A 22,648-nucleotide genomic window follows, 5' to 3' on the forward strand; every position below is an offset into this window, starting at 1 on the left:
TTTATAATTTGTTCTGTGCATTGACTAAAAGTCAATAACAGTTTCAAAATAGTAATAATTAAAAAAAATATGTTTCCATTATCAGTCAGTCAACTATAACTTCAAATTATTTTATTAAAAAGATTCCACCACTGTACATTTTGTGAAAAATATTATAATAATAGTTCAAATTATGAACATTGACTGTGAGTTGATGAGGTGGATGATCAGCAGAAGAACACATAAACATATTGTCAACATGACTCACCGTCTCTGTAGATGGATTCTTCTAACGGCTTCGGGTGCATTAATGTGAACGGCAGCTCAACGGAGATGTCACTGAAAAACCAATCACCATTACAGTCTCTTATCAGTGAGACCTTCAGGTGACCTTTGTAAATCTCAGTGTGTATCAGTGGTATCATCAATGATCTCATTGACAGAACATGAAAAGTTACCTTGCCGCCAGATCTCCCAGGAGCCTGAAATCAATAGACATTCAACACCTTTAGCTTCACAGCAGCAGCACAGTTTTCCTGCTCATTTCTATTGCTGTGCCTGATTGATCTGAGCACTCCTCCACCCCATTACCTACATGAAATAATATATATCAGGGCATCCAACAGTCTCAGGATAAAGTCATCCATTTCAAAACACAAAATCACTGGAGAGGAAAAACTACAATAGTACATGAGATATTTTTTTAATTAGAAGATAATCTTCATATTTAGACATTTCCCGTTTTGTTCCTGAAGAATTAAAATTTTAAACCATCTGCGGTGACCGACAACAGAAACTACAGATGCAAATTGAAAATGAGCTTTGAAGTCAGACTGAAATGTTTCTTGTCACTTTTTGTGCAAGAAAAACTCAAGTTTAGTGACACAACATTTGAATGTGTCATGGAAACACATGCAAGTACGTCTAAAAGGACAAATAAGGTAAGTCACAGTGTAACAAAGTCACAAACTAACGTACAAAGTCACAAACTAGTGTAGGAAGTTACAGGGTAACGCGGACAATGTCACAAACTAACCTGCAAAGTCAGGTAATGTACGAAATCATGGACAAGCATATTGTGTTTGTTGTTACACAACAGGTAATGGATTAACGTTGAAAGAGACAGTCATGTGATAGGTTAAAGTAAAGTTAATTTTAAGTGGCAGTCAAGACTTATTGGACAACTTTACAGCAGCCAAGACTCTTCAGAGAAATTCATCAAAGTCTGATTTCAGTTGGACTTTCAAGCTTATCTCAGCTGATAATATAAACTAATAAGTGAAACACAAAGTGCACTGACCCGCCTCGAGACACGACCAGCTTCACTTTCACTTTGTATGACACAATGATGCCGAGGATCTCCTTATTGGCTCCGTCTCTTAAACTGATCAAGACAGAAAACATTCAGTCAGACCAATCAGCAGCCAAACACGTCATCATATTCCTTACTTCACTGTATTGAATGTATGAGAAAAACAAACAGAGGCAAATAGCTGATTATGCAGAACAACTTGGCTGGAGTTAGTTAGGTTGATTAAGTTAAGGCATTAGTTTTAAGCATAGTGAGATTGGTTAGGTAAGAATATCAAGGAAAGCCAAACAGAGGCAGAATAGGTCAGGTCATGCCTTCGCCATAGTTGGAAAAAAATATCACAATCGGGAAGTTCAAATGACATTGTTCTGTGTAATAATGAGTCATGTGCTTCTGTTTTTTGTGTGTGTATTTTGGGAAAAATTGGTATTTGATTTCAGGATAGCAGGCTGTCGGGAAAAAATGGGCTTTCGGAATATTGGAGTTTCTGGGAAAGATGGCTCCCTTGGATCAGAGTGAAGTTTAGTCCTGAATAAAGACTAAATAACATTATAATTGTACTTGAAATGTCCCTGAAAAAGAGGCCTTGTCCTACTCCTTCTTGTAAAATGTGTTAAATGATCTTTTGAATTAACAAACATCATGTGCACATTCAAATTTGATCAAAATATATTTTGTCTCTCCGTCGTTCCGAAATAAGCTCCCAGGAGGGACATCAGAAGGGGCAGGACTTTGCCTCTCTATTCTTCAAAAACATCCTTCAATCTGCCCGAACTCTCTTCGTGAAAAGTGCTGCTGGACTCACAGCGTGCTGGAGGCCAGGTTGGTGTCCTCATGCTTCAGTTTTCCATCCAGAGCGAGGCCTCGTTTCTCTCGGTTGTTGGCCAGAAATGGAGTAAGAGTGAAAACTTTGCAGAAAGTCGAACTGGGAGCGACGACGTCACTGAAGACAGAAACGTACGGACCATGAACCCAGATATCAACTTCTGACATGATTCACTTCAAACTATTCAAACTGGAGCACAAATTCAAAGTCTTGTAGAGATGTCATTGAAATGCTCAGAAAAAATAATCAAACAATTTGATAAACTGAGGAGAACCAGTTGATACAACCGAAAGCTCAAGAACAACTCCTGAAAGGCTCTTGTGGTGCGTAATGTCGGATGTTGACTGAACTTTTAATGAAAGCAGAAAGAAATTAAACTGACTCTGACTCCTCTGTGGCCACTGGACATTTGTACTGAGCCGTGTTGAACAGGCAGATGTCTGCATACTGTCGCACTGTGGAAACATAAATCGATCAATCAATCAATAACATAAACTGCTACACAGATCAACAGATACAGAGGAGACAGGTATGCAAGTACCTGAGATCTTCATCTTCTTCACGGTCTTGTTAGTGTTGTTGGTGACGTGGACATTGACGCTAATCGGCTCTCCATGGTAATAAATCTGAGAGAAACATATTATTATTATTATCTCCACATTATTATCATAACTTGTGATCAAGTTAATGAACGTTATCTGTTATGTTAAATCAGAATCAGAAAACTTTTTTAATCCCACAGGAAATTGTACAGCTGCAATTGTTAACAATTATGTTAGGATGAAAGAGAAAAGTATTTGCTCACATAAAGAGCCTATAAACATAGTAATGTGACAAGATCTATACAAACACAAGTAGTCAAAGTATATACGTATAAATATAAATAATGACACCAATAAGTTATGTTAAACTCTGAGATGAGGATTTAATTAATGGTGGAATATAACTACATTTACTTAGGGTTCGGCATCGAAAATCGGTTGTTAATGGAAACCGTTTCTAAAATTTTGATTCCAAAGGATTTAAGACATTTTTATTTTGATTCCGGTGATCGGTTCCTATTATGATGTTTGATGTGTTGCGTCAGTCTACCGCTCCTGCCTCGTCCTCTTCCATTCCTGAGCTAACAACAGCAACTCCTCGCAGTCAGGTAAGTGAAAATTAAACTTATTCTCAATAGCGAGACAACAACCAAGTTATACTTGACCGAATTGCTGAAAACCGTGTGTTAAATGCAAATACCGTAATGTATTTTCCGTACATGAATGTAAGCAGATGGCTAACGCTAGTAGGCAGCCTACTGCTGCTGAGCCTAACGTGACCCTCCATTCACCTTAGTGGCAAAGCAGGGCAAGATGACATCTGGTGTTCTCCACGGACTGAGACACGATCTGTGCTGAACGCTCGCGCATACTGCGCATACTGGGATGTGATCATTTTTCTCAACAAGAAATGTTTTTAATTTATGGAGTTTATACCTGCTTGTCTGAACTGGGGTGTGAGTTTTTCATTTGGTTTGGTTGCAGTTATGCAAGTGCACCAAACACCATGAACACTTCCTACTTCTCTCTCGTCAACACCCACATGAGCAGCAGCTCCCTCGACATACTGTAAATGCTGGTTTTGCCGTGTTGTCATTTCGACGAGTTACAGGAATAGATTTACCATTGAATCATACATCATTAATGACAGAAACCAAATTGAACTCAGTGTCTGCAACAATACATTTTTATGTTTTATGTTTTTATTCTTTTTTTAATAACATTTTCTTGTGAAAATAATTAGTCACAACTTTTGACTCTCAAAGAAACTGAATCGGAATCGTAATTGTTAAAATCCAAATGATGCCCAACCCTACTCAAGGACTAGTAAAGTGCACTTTTTGAGGTACTTTTCTTTCCACTTTTCCTACACTTCATCTCAGAGGTAAACAAATATTTGATGATCGTATAGAATATTATGCATTGCTGTCAATTTACCAATAGTGGAAACAGTAGAGGCCTGAAAATGGAGCCTTGGGGAACTCCACAGGTCATTTTGCACGCTCAGATGTTTAATTACAAATTGAAACAAACAATGCTAGAAGGTGCCTACAATTACTTGAGTATTGCATGTGTTCATGTTGGAAGTTTCTCCTACTACTTAAGCTAAATAAAGTCTCTAAAAACCATCTTGGATCAGCTGGAAAATGCATCAACAGAGAGCTGAAAACAGGGCTGTTTATCTTTTTAGAGATACATGGTTCTCATAGGACACATGATAATCATCTAATATATCATTGCTACAGATTAAAGGAGTTTAAAACATGCAACATTAGTGGGAGGTAGCTTTAGTACTACCCAAGAGGGATAATAATCAACATTGTGTAAACTGTACACTCACTAAGTGCTGCAAAATAATATTACAATGATACAAAATCAATCATGTGATAGTAAAGAGATCGCTAATTGTGTTTTCAAGTGCTCTCCTCACTCACATTACTCTCCCTCTCCTCTTTTTCAGTAAAGATAAGATGATGTTCTGATGTTATAAACAATAAATAATTATCTATCAATCTAAGGTACAAAAAAACAGAGGTACTACACAGTCTCAAAATATAATAACACTAAGGACCCAAGATATGTATGAGAAGTGGCATGTTAGGTATGCTGGTCTGTGTTATATTTTGTTATATATTGTTATATATTATACTTATTATTTATGATATAGTAAATCATACTATTAACCACAGCACTGTCACATTAACTGGTAATTTATTATTTGTATAGTTTCTATTTACACTTCTATTCTTTTTTTTTAAACATATAGACTTCTCATTTATTCTTTACTTTCTATACAGTATGTGTCTGTATTTATTTACTACAGTGTATTAGGGCCAAAAAAGAAAAATCATAATTACAGAGTTGGGGAAGATCAATATGCTATTTTCTTCTAAATAGGGTCACATCAGCTTCAATGTCTCGTTTAAGTCCAGATGCTGATGATAATATCGTGATTCTGGGCTAAGATCACCAGAATTTCCTTATTGATTAATATGTCTGCTTAGTGTGATTTGATAAACTGCAGGAATAATACATGGCAAGAGGCAGCATCCATGGAACATCTTTGGCAGTGTTAAGACAGACATCAGCTTCCTGTCCATGTTCACAAGACACCAGATTCAGCTTGTAGTTTCACTAACTCAAAGAATAAATACATTTTAAAATCAAAAAGGAGAAGGACTGAAAAAATCTTTCATAAATGATAAGCAAAAACGAGCCAGACTGAGGTTTGCAAAAGACCATAAGGACTGTACCGTAGAGGACTGGAGTAAGGTCATCTTCTGCCCAACACCTGGTGTCTAATGGTTAGATGCAGACCTGGAGAGGCCTACGGGCCACAGTGTCTCACACCCACTGTGTTATTTGGTGTTAAGTATTGTTGTCAGTAGTTTATAGAATAAAGCAGCAATGTTAATTTTACTTGAACACATGCCTATAAATAGTAAAACCAGAGAAAGTGATAATTTTGCAGTGGTCTCTTTATATATTTATAGGGTTAGGGTTAGGGCTGGGTTAGGGCTGTATTTATATACAGTATTATGGCTGTCAAAATGAACGCATTAACGCAGGGCGATTAATATGTGGAATTAAGGCATTACTTTTGTTAACGCATTAGCACTGTTGGCTCTCTGGATGGGACGTTCAAGCATAAAAAACAAAGATGGAACAATCAATAAACACGCAGCCTCATAAAACTACTAATATACAACCACACCGACACCACTGCAGGAACGTGACGCTAACCTCTCACCATTGAGCTATAAGCCGCCCAGCTGCAACAATAACCTGAACGAACATGTTAAACCATCAGCAGCTGCAGTATGAAGCTAAACAGACTCTGCTGTCAGTGAGAGAGAGAGGGAGAGAGAGAGCGTGTGACAGAGTTCAGTGAACAGATTAGATGTAATTTCCTGTATTTTGATGCATTTTAACGTGGTTTGATACTAAAATCTTGCTATAGCATGATAAAGAAATATGGGTACATGTTGTAAAGTGGTTGGCTCCTGTCAGATCACATATTTGAAAATATGAGAAAGCTACATTTGAGTTAATTTAATCCCATGACCAATTCAGAAGATCTGTTTACGCTTGCATGTAATTGCAATTTCTGTTGATGTTATCAAATCAATGAGTTAAGTAGTGGAGAGGACAACTGTAGTCAGTTTACATTCTCCAGTAAACTACATTTCCCCGTTGCGGATTATTCCTTACGTATTATATTCTTGCCCATTTGTAATAACAAGTCCTACAACAACATGAGCTGAGCTTGGCTGGGCTAAGGAATTAGCTGACACGCTCATCATGTTTGAAGAAACAGTCCAAACACTTGCCACTGGCATTTCGTCTTGTATCCACCTGGCAAACTTGTTTGTGTTCATTTGGTTCCATTCAAACTAGGGATGTGCGATATGACGATATTAGATCATGAACGATTAAAATGTCTCAAATGTTTCAGCGATCTGCCTTTACAGAGAGATCGTTTGTATCGTGCTATAGTGCACATTCACGGGCCCGCCATCTACACGGAAACGTTTTTTTGTGTGTAAACGCAGAAGTCTTGCACGTTTTGGCTGACCGTCCACACTGATATATTTATATATATATATTTATATATATATATATATATATATATGTGTGTGTGTGTGTGTGTGTGTGTGTGTGTGTGTGTGTGTGTGTGTGTGTGTTTGTGTGTGTGTGTTTGTGTGTTACATATGTATCTTACCTCTTTGTCCAGAGAGGCCTCCAGGTGCAGAGGTTTGTCAGACATCAGGAACTGTCTGGTGGTTTCTGCTGTGGGCTGAGGACCAGGTTTCTCTGGAGCATACTGAACCTTTCGGATCACCAGACGTACCGAGTTCCTGCAACAACAAGTTAGAATATATGGACCCGACCACAACTCTGAATCATAAGTAAATTATAATCTATGGTCCCTCCCATAATTCTTATATATCAGTGTTATTATCTATGGCAACGAGTCTGACTCTGAAATATCAGTAAATTAGAATCAGTAGCCTGGATCTAGTATGACTTTGGATTATTGTTGTTTATTCCCTGTCAATTATGCAGCAGCAATCCTCTTTCTTTTTAGGTTTCTGCTAATGGACACCTGACTTCACTTTCATTCATAATTCATTTCTTTCTCCCGTCAAACTGCAGCGGACACACTTTTACCTTTTGTGGATCTTTTCTTCAACATTTTCTGCACAGAATGCTTTCACCTCAAAGTCAACTCCGCAGGCCTGGAGACACACAACAGCAAGAACTTTTAACTGCTTACTTGACTTTTTAGGGGTTAAGAGACTGTGGACACGAACACGTCTTTACCTTCCCAGTGTCCTCGGGGCCCGGCTGCAGGGTAACAGAGCATGGCAGGTTCAGAGGAATCTGAAAACACAAAGGAAAAATAGCTTGAAATACGTTTGCTGCTTGTTATAGACATGTTTTTGTAATCTTTATTAGTAGGTACCAATGATAACAATCACACTTTCTCTACCTCCTCTCTGTTGTCTTCTTCTTGTTTATCCTCTTTTCAAACAAAAATCTCCAGTAACTGAATGAGGAATTAAAAGTCCTATGAGCTCCTCCCTGTTCCTGTTTCCACTGCTTCTATACAACTGTGACAATTAGTTAAATTAGACCAGTAACATCTGATTTCTACAGTAACTGCATGACATCAAACTGCAAATAACATTATTTATCTCTTTCAAGAGAACTAAAATTAGTTCCTGCAGGGTTCTGAATTCCATCAAGGTTTCCGTTGTTGTTGATCAACTCCATGATGAAACATGTATCCTGAGATAATGACACAACATTACTCTACCTCAAAGGTGAATGGGTGGGCGTGTTCTCCCAGTTTCTTGATCAGGCGTTCCTGAAGACGAGTTAGACTCTTCTTCTCTTCTGGTGGCGGAGGAAACGCCTGGATGTTCGCCACAAATAGGTCTTTCCGGAACGTCAACCCGAGGACGTCCAGGTCCTCACGACCATAACGGAATGCACAGGTCAGAGTCACAAATACTGATGGGAACAAAAAACATACAAATCACATCCTGATATGTGAACAATGACTAACATTATATACTAATAATGGAGCTACGCTAGTAGTTTCCCTCCTGTTTCCAGTGTTTGTGTTGAGCTAGGCTCAATACAACCTGGTCCTTGCTCTCTGCTGAACACAGAAATTAAATTAAAAAAAACAGGGATTTACGAAAGTTTAGTTAAATCTAATTGGTTTAATAAAAAGAACGGGCTCCAGGACCCTTCCTTGAGGAACTTCACAATTTATTAAAGATGAAGAACAAACAATGTTCTAAGGAGGTGTTTGGGATCCACTGTGTGTATCATTATTTGAGTAATGTTTGCTTTTGGTTAAGAATGAATGGATAATTTTACATCTTCTGGTGGAAGCAGCTCTTAACTGTAGACATGGGAAACCTCTGCAACGGTGTGATTATTACACTGGAAAAGTAGATAGCGATGGGTGTCATCAGAGGAACCATTGAGAACACGAAACACCATCATGTATTTTTTCTAGGATTTAGCTGTTGTTTATTTTCTATAAGTAAAGACATACAGGTGGTGGGTATTTTAAAGGCTGATTTGAGTATTTTCTGACTCAAAATTAACTGAAATCCATCTACCTTCACGCAAGCAAAGTGGAATATATTTGCCAGTCAAAGTATCTGTTGTTTAAATATTAAGAAAAGCCCTTTTAGGCAGAATCGGTGGACAATTTAAGTTCCCATACTGTACTACTTAAAGCTAGAATAATATAATACGTAATAATAGAGCTATTCTCAGTATGTCGATCAGAATATTTAACCATTTGTTGCTGGCTGGAGGTTCAGATTTTCTCACCTTTCCTCTCCTTCAGGTACTCTGGGTCAATCAGGACGACGCCGTCTGCAAGAAGAAGTCAGAAAGTCAACAAGAAGCAAAGAGGACGGATGATTTGAGCTGTACTGAGATTAGCTGGAGTCAAAATTAGCTAATAGCAGAAAGTTTTGATGAAACTAAATAAACAAATATTAGTAAAAAACTGATCTCACCGACAGGCTCCACCAGGTCCACGTGGTCCACAAAGTCTCTCTTCCCCAGATAGACAGTGAGCTGACAGAGCAACACAGAGGTCAAATCAGCCAATCAGAATCAACTGTCAGTACTGCAAACAGCCAATAAGAATCAACTGTTCTATTGTAAACTATGCTGCTGTTATTAGCAGTAATCATTTTCTACTGTTACTACTACTTCTGCTCTGATTACATATATAATTTCTGTCATGTGGATTGACTATGTTATAGTTATCATGTTGCATATTCTGTAAACGTGACATCTATTCTACGTCTGTCCATCCTGATGGAGGATTCCCCCCTCAATGTCTCTCCCCAAGGTTTCTTTCTTTTGTCCCTGTTAAATATTTTTTTTTTTTTTTTTTTTCTTATCTTGTGGAGGACCACGTGACAGAGGATGTTGTATGGGGTTGACCCATCAGCCACCCCAACCTCCTCACGGGACTTTCACCCAGGACACCGCTGTTCAGTTGACTTATTTTAAACTACAAGCTAATTTATGTAACATGCTTAATTTACAATCATATACTGATGTACATAACTTGTATTATTTAACAAACAACTTATTTTGACTTACGCAAACAAGATAACATTACATAACATAACATATATAGCTTGCATCATGCACATAACATATTCATGTTAGTTATGACGACTTATTTTAACTTACGTGAATAATAAGTTAATTTATTCAAAGTACACAACTGACATCATGTACGTAACATACTTAATTTATATACATAACATACGATTTCTTTTCCTAACCGAGTGACAACGTAATGTATGCTTAACTTAAATCACCTTGGTGACATAGTGTTAACTCATTAACCACTGTTGAAGTCTGTCAGACTTAAAGCTAAAGGGCTAACCAGTGTGTTAAAAGTGATGCCAAGATCCTGACCAAGCATCCGTATGTGACGAGTTGAAGTGAGATTGTGTTGTTTCTTTAAGTTTGCTGGCTGTTTACGTATTGTTTCAGTGTCTTTGTTTCAAGTGTCCATATATTTTTTTCATACATTTTGATATATTTTTGGGGGTTACATTTTTACCTTGAGGATTAAAGCAGTTGAAACAAACAAACAAAGATGACTCACCTTTCCATTAGGACTGGCCTTCTTAAACACTCTGAAAATAAACACACAGAAAGGAAATCAGGTAAATACATAAAGTCAATATTACCAGATGTGTTTCCTGTATGCTTCATCATTAAAACATAGTTTATTTTATTGCCGTAATTATAATATTGTGTGACCAGTAAAAATTGTTGTTGTTAGGAGGTAAAGCTAAAGGAGCTGCAGCGGCTGAATTATTAATTTACCAGAGAGAAACAACAATCCCTCTTTGACTCCAGCATGGTTTCAGTTATTGTTGGAATTTTCGAAGACTGTCCTCAAGTTCTCAAAAAGGCCATATCATAGTAATAGAATAGGAGTAGAACAGACTGAGCAGTTTTCAGTGGTCATTTGATTATTGATTGTTGTTAGTTGTTGTGGTGACAACACAGATCAGTTAGAAAAGTGCACTAGAAAGTGTTATTGCAGCTCACTAGGAAGAGAGTGGACGCAGCTCTGGAGATGGATGTCTGGCTAGGTAGCTGGTTAGCTAGGTAGCTAGTTAGTTAGGTATCTTGTCCTTCTCCACAGCTGCGGAGAGGGAGGCGGAGGGAGCGTTAGACTCAGCGCTGCTGCTGTTCACCAGCCTGCTGCTTGGCTCATTTTCTGTAACCAGTGTAGCATTAAAGCATGACAGAATTATCAAGGGATAGCTAACTAGCCAGCTGTCCTTTAGTTAGCTAGCCTGCTTGCTAATTCCACAGTTTTAATGTTGCACTAGATTTTCGGAGACATTTCAACAGGCATTGCAACATGCATCTCGCAATGTCTGGCAGACATCTCCACCTGGACAACTGCGCATAACCTCAAGCTTAACCTGCATAAAACCAAACTGCCCTCGCATGGACCTGTCGGTCACTGTCGAGGACATCACAGTATTGCCTTCGTCAACTGCAAGGAACCTGGGTGTAATCCTAGACGACCAATTATCCTGCACCTCCGACATCACTGCTGCAGACCGATCCTGCAGATTTGCCCTCTACAACATCCGCAAAGGAGGCAACGCAACTCCTGGTCCAAGCACCAGTCATCTCCCGCCTTGAGTACTGCAACTCTCTCCTGGCGGAACTCCCGGCCTTGGCGACTAAACCACTACAGCTTATCCAGAATGCTGCATCACGCCTTGTCTTCACTCTACCCAAATTCCCCCATGTGACCCCCCTCCTCTGTGGCCTCCACTGGCTCCCTGTTGCAGCACACATCCAATTCAAGACAATGGCACTGGCCTTCAAGGCCATCAATGGAACGGCACCCATCTACCTCCAAACACTGGTGAAACCACACGCCCCGATGCGAGCACTTCGCTCCTCTACTTCAGCTGGCCGGCTGGTACCACCATCACTGAAATCAAACAAATGTCACTCAGCAAAGTCCAGACTCTTCTCTGTTGTGGCGCCTCAGTGGTCGAACGAACTCCTGACCAGCAAAGCAAGTACAGTTGCCTCCCATAAATCTTTCAAAGATTACCATGACCTGGATGATTGAGAACCGTCACGGACATACGCTTCGGAAAGTTTCTACTCCACTGATAGTCATTACTGTAACACCTCAAATAATTGAGTCTGCCACTTGCTGTAAGTTAGTTTACTTTATACACAAGTGGCTCACTATGGCAAGGGTACACATAAAAATGGCCGCCACCCTGACCATGGTGCTACATTGTTTTGAATGGGCAAGTCCTCACAAATATAGATGGATGAGGTTTTCTCTGATGGGAGTCTTGCTGTCAATCATCATCCTCATCACTATCAGCACAGCTTCCTGTCTCTAATGCTGTCTGACATTATTAGCCCCCCCCCCCCCCCCCCATTAGCTTTCAGCTTCCTCCTCAATGGACCTTCATCAATCAGCAGCATCAGGATGGTGATTTACCGGAAACTGCAGGGACTCCTGGGAGCCCGCTCAGCATGCGATTATCTGCTTGCCATCATCTCTGCAATTAGTCCAATTACACTTTAACTCAGAGCAACTCTGAAAACTCACATCAGCGTTATAGCACAGCTAATGAAATTTGATTATCATTCAACTGATTTTTTTTTCTTTTCAATTTTATATCTTAACACAAATAATCAACTCACTGAGAAAATAATCAGTACATTAATTGATGATTAAAAAGCCTTGCAGCTCTGACAACAACATACGGTATATCAAGTAAATCTTTTGGAAATCCTAAGTGTGCAATTCTGTTATATAAATATTTCATTATGAAATGCCTATTTATTTATAATTAAACATTTTCAATGTTTTGAATATTTTTAAACAATCAATCAAACAAACAAAAAGATGAATGGAAAATTCTATAAAGGGAACTAAGAAGAATTAGTATAGCAGAATACACCGCAGATTTGATACAATTTATAATATGTAGTTATCTCTTGTTTTTGCTGTTTTGTGAAAGCAAACATTTATTTATACATTACAGTAAAGTTACTTAAACCGTCACCATGAGGCGCTTAAAGCAATCGGCCAACAACGAAAACATGATCACAGGTAAATTCAGATAAAAAAAGCATATAAAAATAATTTTAAGAAGTCACTGTGATTGTCATTGTGACATAAACAACACAGGCACAAATCAGCCTGTAAGATTGGCTGCAACATTGAATTTAAAGGTGCAAAATTTGATATTTATAGCATTTCTATAGCCTCCACATGGCTTTCAACATATCATGTACTTATGTATAATCACCTGTCAGCTTTGTGCTGCTGTATTTTTAAATTGTTTTAATCAGCTAAAAAGGTCGAAGAATCTTAAAAAAAAAACAATGAATCTGGAATCTTAACCTGGAGGTCAATGGATTTCACATATTAAGGAATTTGAAATGAGAAAATATTGTGTGAATGCTGGAGGTTGATATGAATCTCCTTTGGCTGCCGTTAATATTGAGAATGAACTGCTAAATGTGAAGTGTTTGTTGTGAAGCTTCTGATCGATCAAGACGCTGACAGAGTGAAACACTGACTGATCAATAACTGACTGCCTGAAAACTCCCCCGACACTGAGACTAGATCATACCTGAGCACCACCATATAGTCACACCTGAACACATTGTTACACCTGAAGACATCGTCACACCTGGACACATCCGTCACACCTGAACACATGGTCACACCTGAACACATCGTTACACCTAACACATGGTCACACCTGAACACATTGTTACACCTGAACACATGGTCACACCTGAACACATCGTTACACCTGAACACATTGTTACACCTGACCACATCATTACACCTGAACACATTGTCACACCTGAACACATGGTCACACCTGAACACATGGTCACAACCAAACACATGGTCACACCTGAACACATGGTCACACCTGAACACATGGTCACACCTGAACACATAGTCACACCTGAACACATGGTCACACCTAAACACAACCATCACACACCTGAACACATTGTTACACCTGAACACATGGTCACACCTGAACACATGGTCACACCTGAACACATGGTCACAACCGAACACATGGTCACACCCGAACACATGGTCACACCTAAACACAACCATCACACACCTGAACACATTGTTACACCTGAACACATGGTCACACCTGAACACATGGTCACACCTGAACACATCTGTCACACTTGAACACATTGTCACACCTGAACACAATGTCACACCTGAATACCTAGTCACACCTGAACACATCGTCACATCTTCACACAGTATTTTGTTTTAATTATTTGAAATTGCAGTCACTGAAATTATTAAATAAATGTAGTGCAGTAAAAAGTACACGATTAGCGAAAACTAGAAATACTCAAGTAAAGTAAAAGTATCATAAATCTGTATTTTAGCACAGCAGTGAAGTAAATCTAGTTTCCACTACTGCTTCTGAATTGAACGTGTTCGTATACTAACATTCAGTCATTAGAAGCTGAGGATGAATGCTGTTGATTCTGCAGGTTTTAGTATTGGACACATTAAATGGTGAGACAGTTCTTTCTGGACCAAAGTGACAGACAGAAAGCTAATAACTTGGGAAGATCAGGGATGATAGATGTTGTGTTAACAGGAGGAATTCAAAATAAATCATCAGCTAACTTATATATTATTATTTTCTGCCTTTATGACATAAAACTGTGTTTAAATATTATTAACTATGAAGTGTTTTGTATTCATAATGGATAAAATGTCATATTTTGAAGGGAGTTTGACTGCTTCTTCAGTTAGTTTCTCTCACAAAAACATATTTTTTGCATTTGGTATTTCCACGTAGAACGTTTGTAGAAGAACGTTTGTTAAACATCAGTATTTTTACACTTTTTTTTCTTCATTATTATAATATACAGTAAGTGACAAGAACAGGTGTTTCGCAGGGACATTTTCAAAACTCATTATGAAATAGGTAGGGATAAAATTCCTATTTTAACCTATGCATAGAAACATGCTTCGGATAGAGTCTACACACTATTTGTCGTTATCAAAAAGTGACTGATGTGGAGCCAAAACAGTTTTTAAAAATGGTAAAATGTTTTTTTTTTTACCAGTCAAGTGGTTCTGTGAAAACTTTATAATTTAACTTATTCTATAAACCTTGTCTTGTTTTCTTTTGGCGTGTTGTTGTTTATTGTGTTCTCTTTGATTTGTGAAATACGGGACACTGCAAATAAAATATAAGAGAAAAGGTAGAAAGCTGGAGTTTAATCTTCACAACTCTCCGAGTTTTGCCTTTAACATCATTAAAAACTAATCAGAACGAAAATAATGATTATAAAGGGAATATTTGCTTTAAAATGATTTTGACGCGGAAAGTCTCCTCCTCCTCCTCGTGTATAACTGTGAAGTTTTTGAATGAGCTTCGGTGTGAACCAGGATCAGTGTGTGCTGCTCTGTATGTCTGACAGATCACACTGAGCTCATTAATATTCTCCTCATTCAGCCTGCAAACACACAACCACTCAGGACTCGAAATGTTCTGTGGTCTGGACCAGGTTCATCGTCAACAACCTATATTGGAAGAATCAAACATCACAGAACGTTTCTATTAAAAGCACTGATGTTGCAGCAGCGTTGTGTTTAGTAACATCGGCTCAAACTCCAGAGCAAGACAGGAAAAACTCCATGAACTTAAAGGCAGGATGACAAAATAATCCCTCTCAATCATCACTAGAAGTGCTGCTGGGTTTTATTATGTATTTTGTGTTTCTACGTTTTCTCTATAAAAATGTAGCGACCGGGTTGCCAGATCATATACACGCTTCCAAGAGGAAGATTCCAAACATGATCTCACGGCGGTTCATGAAACAGCCACAAAATTGTATCTATTGTTACAAAACCAACGTTAGGTGTATTCAACAACAATATATGGGACACGTGGTGTCTGTTGTGGAAATAAACCTTCAACCATGCCAAGGATCACCAAAACACTTATATTTCTCAGTAGTATAATAACTCTTTTTCATGTCAGTAAAACACAATGGATTCAGCAGCAGCTCAATGCAATGTGAGCTTCTGTGTATCAAAGAATAATACAGCGAACTAAGGGCTTTTCCATGGAGCACTGAAGTTCCCTCGAGCATTCACCTATATACCATATTCATCTCCTCCTGTTGTGGTTCTTGTTTACTCGTCACCCATCCATTCTCATTCATTTGGGAATATTCCACAGATATTTAGGTGTCATTGTGTAGCCACGCCTCTTTGGCCTATTTCACAAGCCCATTTCTTGCTAATATGTTTTGAACTATTGTTTCTGGGATTTTCCACAAAATGTATTATTAATATGTTTGAGCCTAATAGCTTTTATTCTGTTTGCCCAATACAGGCTGAGATGAAAGCATGAGTTCATGCTGTATCTGGTGTATCTCTGTGACTCACAAAACATCTCACTGCCCTGCTGTCATGCTTTACAACACACACAAACTCATCACAACACATGTCCATCCTTTCTTGTTAAGTTGAACTCTCTTGACTCTCTCTTAACTATGTGCTTCATTTCTATCGAGATTAATCTTCATAATCTGAATTATATTCATAAAAATACACCACATGTCCAACACCGGTGTCCCCTTTCCATCCCCCACCATAGTCTTTCTCAATATTGAATAGTCTATGTGACTATCGCTGGATGCTTAATAGTCATGTGACATCAGAAGCAAATCATTCATCCAGTCACTCGCATGTTCATTTTGTGCACATGTGATGGTGCCCTCAAGGAGTATATTTTAAAATAGCCAAAATTTGCAATTAATATCACAGTTAACATGGATTACGAATGCACCTTGCTAGCAAAGCTAGCTATATAGCACTAGTGTTAGCTGGAAACTTAGCGTTTGCTATGCTAATGGTACCTGGCCCTTACAACTCCACCCTCTCGTCCAAATATGGTCACATCTGGTTCCAATAAAACAAGATGGCAATGGCCTGAATTGTAATAACTTGGGTGGTCTACGGTTATCATCAGGTAAAACCTAACCAACATGTTCCAGATCTGACCCTTGACCTTTGACCTACAAAAAACAGTAATCGTAATGTCTTTATATTAAAATAGCTACATGTATTAAACATAAACATAATAACATAAACATAATACACCCTATTAAAACATGCACCAAATGTCTTTTTACCATTCAAAGCTTCTACTGTGAGGTTTTTAAATGAAGCTTTGAATGACGTTGAATGTTGTCAGATGATGTCATCACACTAAAGATATTGGGGGAAATAGACTTATTGTGTTGTTATTGTGGTTGTATAAATGTGTAAATAAATTGTCAACTGCCCCATTAATACAGGAGCTGCCTCTATTTGTGTGCAACAAACAATTTTACTGAAAATGTTGATTTTGAAAGATTAATATTAACACCAACAAATATTTCTTTAGAATTTTGGAAATCATATTTTTTTCAATAAATGTTGTGTTTTGGACTACTACAACATACTAGAGTTAATGGAAATGATCGGATCACCGGCGGGTTCTTTGGTTGTCGCCACAACATGCATCAATGACCTTCCGCCCACAACACACATCCGCTTCCACAATGGAGGTTTTGAACATGGCCTACTCTGATTCTATGTCCCCAGCTTCCCACCGGATGCACAAAAGATTCTTCCAGAGGTGGTAGTTGAACCGGGGCCTCAGCCAGACATTTCCAGTTCACCCTCACTACATGTTTGGGTTTAGCAGGTCTGTCTGGTAGCCTCCTCTACCATCATCACCAGGTGGTAATCAGTTGACACCTCTGCACCTCTTGTAACCAGAGTCCAAATCATAAGGCCACAGGTATGGCTGTGTTACAGTTACTGTTGTTGTTGTTAAAAATGCTCAATTGTTTGTGAATATATGACCTTGCAAAGAAAACTATCAGAATAGGTCAAAATACCTTTTTTCTGTAAAAAAAAAAAAGGGTGTGTGAGAAAATAACACAGTAATACTAATACAGAATTAGTTCAAATCGAATGCTTGATGTTAACAAATTGGACCAGACGTAAACATCCAGGCATCTATTCCACACCGAGTCTGACGACTGACTGACAGCAGACGTTTACTAGACCTCAACAGTCTTGTTGTCGGCTCCATGGGAAGAAACAATCGGTGTTTGTATTGATTACTTGATTGAGGGTAATCTGCCTGTAGTGAATCAGACAGACTGGCATCCTTGATCAGTTAATGAGTTTGAAACACATCTACAGTGGGATATTTTTGAATGTCTGTCGAGATTATGCTTCAATAAAATGCTTCAATAAAATGCTACTAAAATATACTTTGGCAGCAACATCTGGTTCTGAAAAATGAAGCCAATGCGGATGTGCCTTAAACTTTTGAAATTACCCTACTTCTCACACAGTATACGTCTGTTCATTGGTTGCAAAAAATCCAAGATGGCAACGACCAAAATCCAAGATGGCAATGGCCAAATTGCTGAACTTGAGGCTTCAAAACCGCTGTTATCAAAGTTAGCTTTCATAATTCAAGGTTAACTTTACAGCTATATGTTAAAGTAATCTCTGAAGCTAATTGCATTGGTAGCATGGTAGCAACAGTAGCAAGGCAGTGGTAGCATTTTAATGTTGTAAGACAAAAAACAGACAACTTCCAGACGGACAACGCCATGGTAAGGACCTGTCAATCACAAGGTAGCCACACATGCATATGCTAATGGCCTATTTGATAGTTAATGGGACCATCATTTACTAAATAAGAACCATGATGTATTGAAGAACACTTGAATCTAGTGATTGAGACCATTAACTCATGTTTACTGAGATAACAAATCAAGTGAGAAGCAGGGTCATTTTCTCATAGACTTCTGAACAATCAGAGATGAGTCGCCTCCTGATGGCCAGTAGAGAGAATGCAGTTTGGTTTCACTTTTCAGAACCAGAGATTGTTGCCTGCTTCTGCCCAATACATTTCACGCTACATAGACGTAATCATCTGCCATTTTCGCAAAAGGTAAGACCTGTTTGATTAATAGTAAATTCATGAATAATTTAGAACCAAGTTGCTGTAGCAGTTGAAAATATTTTTTTGACGTCGAAACCAGGCAACAACTGAAAAAGTGGTGAGTTCAATGCCACAATCCCATGTGACTATCCCCAAGTAAAACGTTATACCGTAAAAAAATGCCCTAAAATACCAGCTAATCTACTAGTTTCCTAACCTCAGAGTTTCCCATTTTCCACCCATCACACTTTTCAGTGTCACTCAACTCAGGTTTAAATATAAAAGTAAATATTTGAAAATTATAAATCAACTGGAGCACCTTGGTAGCCAAGAGGTTACAGCACACGCCATATAACCATAACACCGTGGTTTAATTCTTGACCTTTGTTACATGTCAAAATCCATCACCGTTTCTAGTCCACCTCTATGGATATAAAAAAAACACAAACAGAAGAGGTCAGTCCTGATGGACGAGTACACCGTATCCAGTTTGTTTCTACTATTAAATAGAGTCAAAGCAGAGAGACACCTTTGTGTCCAAGTGAACTATTTTGACCTCTCAAATTCCATTTTAAGAAAACAGACGTGAAATACATCCAGTTTTATTTCCTTTGTGCTTCTGTGAACTCAGTTCAGAGAGTAGTAGAGACCAGGATCAGGACTGGAATCTTTAATTGGATCTTTAAGTCATCTTTAGACTTCCATACAAATCCATAAATACCTTAAATACAGACACAAACTGTTTCCCACAAACAGAAGAAAGTAATAGTGAACTGAGCTGAAACACATCAGAGTCCTGACGGACGAGTAAAACATGTTTCTGTATATCCTGTTTGTTTGATTACATTTATAACAGAAGATGATGTGAGAAACCACAGTAAAGCAAGTCATTACTATTGCCAATGAGTAATTAGTAATGTGATTACTTTCTTAAAGAGTAATTGACCCGTTTCCCGTCGGTCTGTACTATCAAAATAAAGGCAAAAATAAAAAAAAGAACCTTTCCAAAGAGCAGATCAGTGTGCTGCTCACACAGACGTCGCAGTGCTGGAGGTTCTTACAGAATGTTATGTAATGTGACAACAACACAGCGTGAGCTTCTCCTACTAGAACATACACACATTAAAAGGCTCTGTGAGGAACCAAGAGCAGCAGAACGATGTGCACAAACCACAAACACAGACAGATATTTAATCTTACCTGGTTCCTTTATCTCCCATCCTGATGACGCTGACGAGTCGACAGCAGCCGGACGGAGAGACGATGGAGGAGGAGGAGGAGGAGGAGGAGGAGGGATGCTGTCACCGTGGAAACTGAGGGGAGGATGTCTCTCTCTTTCTCTTTCTCTCTCTCCCTCCCTCTCTCAGGAAGTCGCTGTCATGCCGTCAGATTCTACTCAGTGGGAGGAAAAACCTCCATCTGAGCTCCAAACGACTGAATCCCCCACTATGCTGCTCCTCCTCCTCCTCTTTAAACACCCCCCCCCCCCCCCTCTCTCTCTCCTCCCTGTCTTCTCTCTATATTCAGACTGATTAGCAGTAAAACGTGTTAAAACATGAAAACAGCCAGAGGACACATTGTGTTCATCATTAACATGCTGACAGCTGGACTCTGACCTTCAGTAAAATAAACACTAACCATAAGATCTTATTTTCAAATAAACACAAGTTAAACTGCGTCACAGTAACAAACAGAGCTTCTGTACAGAGTCTGAAATGTGCCAAATTAAAGATGTATTATATTTATGGAACCACAGCAAAAACACACCAATCCGTAAACAGGCAGCTGGTGTTAAATTAACATGTGTTGCATCATCAGGAAAATACAAATTAAAGAAAAAATATATATTTATTTGCTCATTTTAAATATGTAATAATATTTTTCTTCATCGTGCTGACTGCATGAAACTTCCTCTCGCATCATTGGATAAAGTGGCAACATTAACGTTCAGATACACAAAATATTAATGTAGACAAAATAATCAAATTACTATAAATGAAATCCCAAATTATACATCATCAAGAACGAGAACACATTTCCTGACTGTCGATGCATCAAAGGTTCCAAATACTTTTATTTTTCAAAACAGCCTTGAAAAGTCTCAAAATATAAGGACTGAACTTTGGTTCGAGGCAGCAGCTGCTTTCTGTTCCCTAATTAATATCCTCAGTGTGAAACCGCCTGAAGCTTCGTCAAAACGTCATATTTTTAAATATCGACGGCTTCAACTTAAATAAATTAAGAAGACGGGCGAGGAGATGAGAGGATGAAGGTCAGACAGCAGCTTATTAGAAATAAAGACTATTTGTTCATCCGTTACAGCAGCAGATATTAGATGAACATGTCAGAGATTTAATATCTAATAAAATAATATTCAGCTCAGTCTAAACTAATCATCTTATTATTGCTTCAGTCTCATAGAATAAAAATGTATTAAGTGAATAAATTGTATTACATTAGGGCTGCAACAATTAATCGATTATAAAATAGTTGACAATTAGTTTGATCAACGATTAGTTGAGACAATCTATAGTGATTCCTTTATTTCTTCACTGAAATGGAAAACTGAGCAAAATCTGATGAATGTAAGTTAATAATTCAATTTATGTGTAGGGAAAGTATTTTACAAAAACCAACACTTAAGCAAGAGAGTGTTAAAATATGTGAATAAGTGAAATAAAAAAAACAATATGAATATAAGTTAATTAGTACATAAATACGTTTTGCTTTTTGAATGAAAACGGTTTCTGATTAATAATAATCGACAGATAATCGAATACCAAAACAGTTGTCCTTAATAGTTCAGTAAATTTCTAGAGTAAAAAAATGTTTCGGTTCACACTAATTACATGAAATGTACTGCTAATATTTTCATTTACATTGCTGCTGTTTTATGGATATTTTCTGACTTCCACATTTGTTTTGTTACTCATTATTTAATGTTAATAAATGTGCCTATTTGTTATTTTTATACTTGATCCTTGTTGACCTTAAGTTGTGCAGTCTGGTTTGGGTTTTAGTAAAGGAGTGTGGTACGTAGGCTGTTGATGTGAGCAGCTGTACTGAATATGAAGTTGCTGATTTGTTGTGACAGCTCTGATAATCATAATACGTCCTGTGACGTTCGTCCTACGCCCTTTAAATAACTAGCTGCAGTCACGTTGGGGAGTTCTTCAAGCTTGTGCTTTCAGGGCTATGAATGACAACAGACTGACTGTAAACAGACAAGAGGCTGTGTGTCACAAACTGTGGTAAAAAAAACCCTGATTAAGACATATTCTGAATGTGCTGAACACATGACTAAAAAAATTACGCGTACGTACTGAGGTCGTCGTCTACGTACAAGGTCGTCCTACGTACAGAGGATTGTCGCGTACGTACCGAGGTCGTTGTCGCCCACGTACAGAGGATTGTCGCCTATGTACAGAGGTCGTCGCCTACGTACAGAGGATTGTTGCCCACGTGGCAACTGTGGCTCAGGTGGTAGGGTGGGTTGGCCAGTGTTCGGAAGGTCGGCGGTTTGATCCCTGCCCTCGTCACTTGTGTCATGGTCGTTGTGTCCTTGGGTAACACTTCACCTTGTCTCGTGTGAATGTGTATGCCTGCTGTATGTTTGATGTGGTGGTCGGAGGGGCTGTGTAACTTGGAAAGGGTCTTTGGGTTCAAGAAAGCGCTATATAAATTTAATTGTTTTTTTGTTTTTTTTTTACTTTGCCTGAGGTACTGAGGTTGTCGCCTACGTACGGAGGTCATTGCCTACGTTCCAATTCCCGTCCCCAACGTACCAATTTCATCGCTTGAGGTATTGAGGTCGTCACCTACGTACCGAAGTTGTCGCCTACGTTCCAATTCCCGTCCCCAACGTACCAATTTCATCGCTTGAGGTACTGAGGTCGTCGCC

At 38.5% G+C, this 22,648-nt stretch overlaps 1 protein-coding gene across 3 annotated transcripts in view; it reads right to left on the reverse strand.

The window, feature by feature from the left end:
* Window positions 1–20,060, reverse strand: part of arrb1 (arrestin, beta 1) — a 26,091-nt gene extending 6,031 nt beyond the window's left edge. For all 3 annotated transcript variants that reach the window (XR_014597810.1, XM_084018902.1, XM_084018903.1), the window contains exons 1-14: window positions 19,948–20,060; window positions 10,323–10,353; window positions 9,208–9,268; window positions 9,017–9,061; window positions 7,980–8,176; window positions 7,484–7,543; window positions 7,331–7,398; window positions 6,882–7,017; window positions 2,659–2,743; window positions 2,500–2,572; window positions 2,097–2,234; window positions 1,280–1,363; window positions 438–461; window positions 248–318 (exon numbers count right to left, since the gene is read on the reverse strand). Coding sequence is in view for 2 of the 3 variants with exons in the window: in XM_084018902.1 (XP_083875028.1) it covers window positions 248–318; window positions 438–461; window positions 1,280–1,363; window positions 2,097–2,234; window positions 2,500–2,572; window positions 2,659–2,743; window positions 6,882–7,017; window positions 7,331–7,398; window positions 7,484–7,543; window positions 7,980–8,176; window positions 9,017–9,061; window positions 9,208–9,268; window positions 10,323–10,353; window positions 19,948–19,967 (1,093 nt within the window). In the remaining variant the exon portion in view is untranslated. The remainder of the gene's footprint in view (window positions 1–247; window positions 319–437; window positions 462–1,279; window positions 1,364–2,096; window positions 2,235–2,499; window positions 2,573–2,658; window positions 2,744–6,881; window positions 7,018–7,330; window positions 7,399–7,483; window positions 7,544–7,979; window positions 8,177–9,016; window positions 9,062–9,207; window positions 9,269–10,322; window positions 10,354–19,947) is intronic.
* Between the last annotated feature and the right edge of the window lie 2,588 nt (window positions 20,061–22,648).

The sequence above is a fragment of the Eutrigla gurnardus genome, assembly GCF_963514095.1.
Source record: "Eutrigla gurnardus genome assembly, chromosome: 10".
In the NCBI taxonomy this organism is placed as follows: domain Eukaryota; kingdom Metazoa; phylum Chordata; class Actinopteri; order Perciformes; family Triglidae; genus Eutrigla; species Eutrigla gurnardus.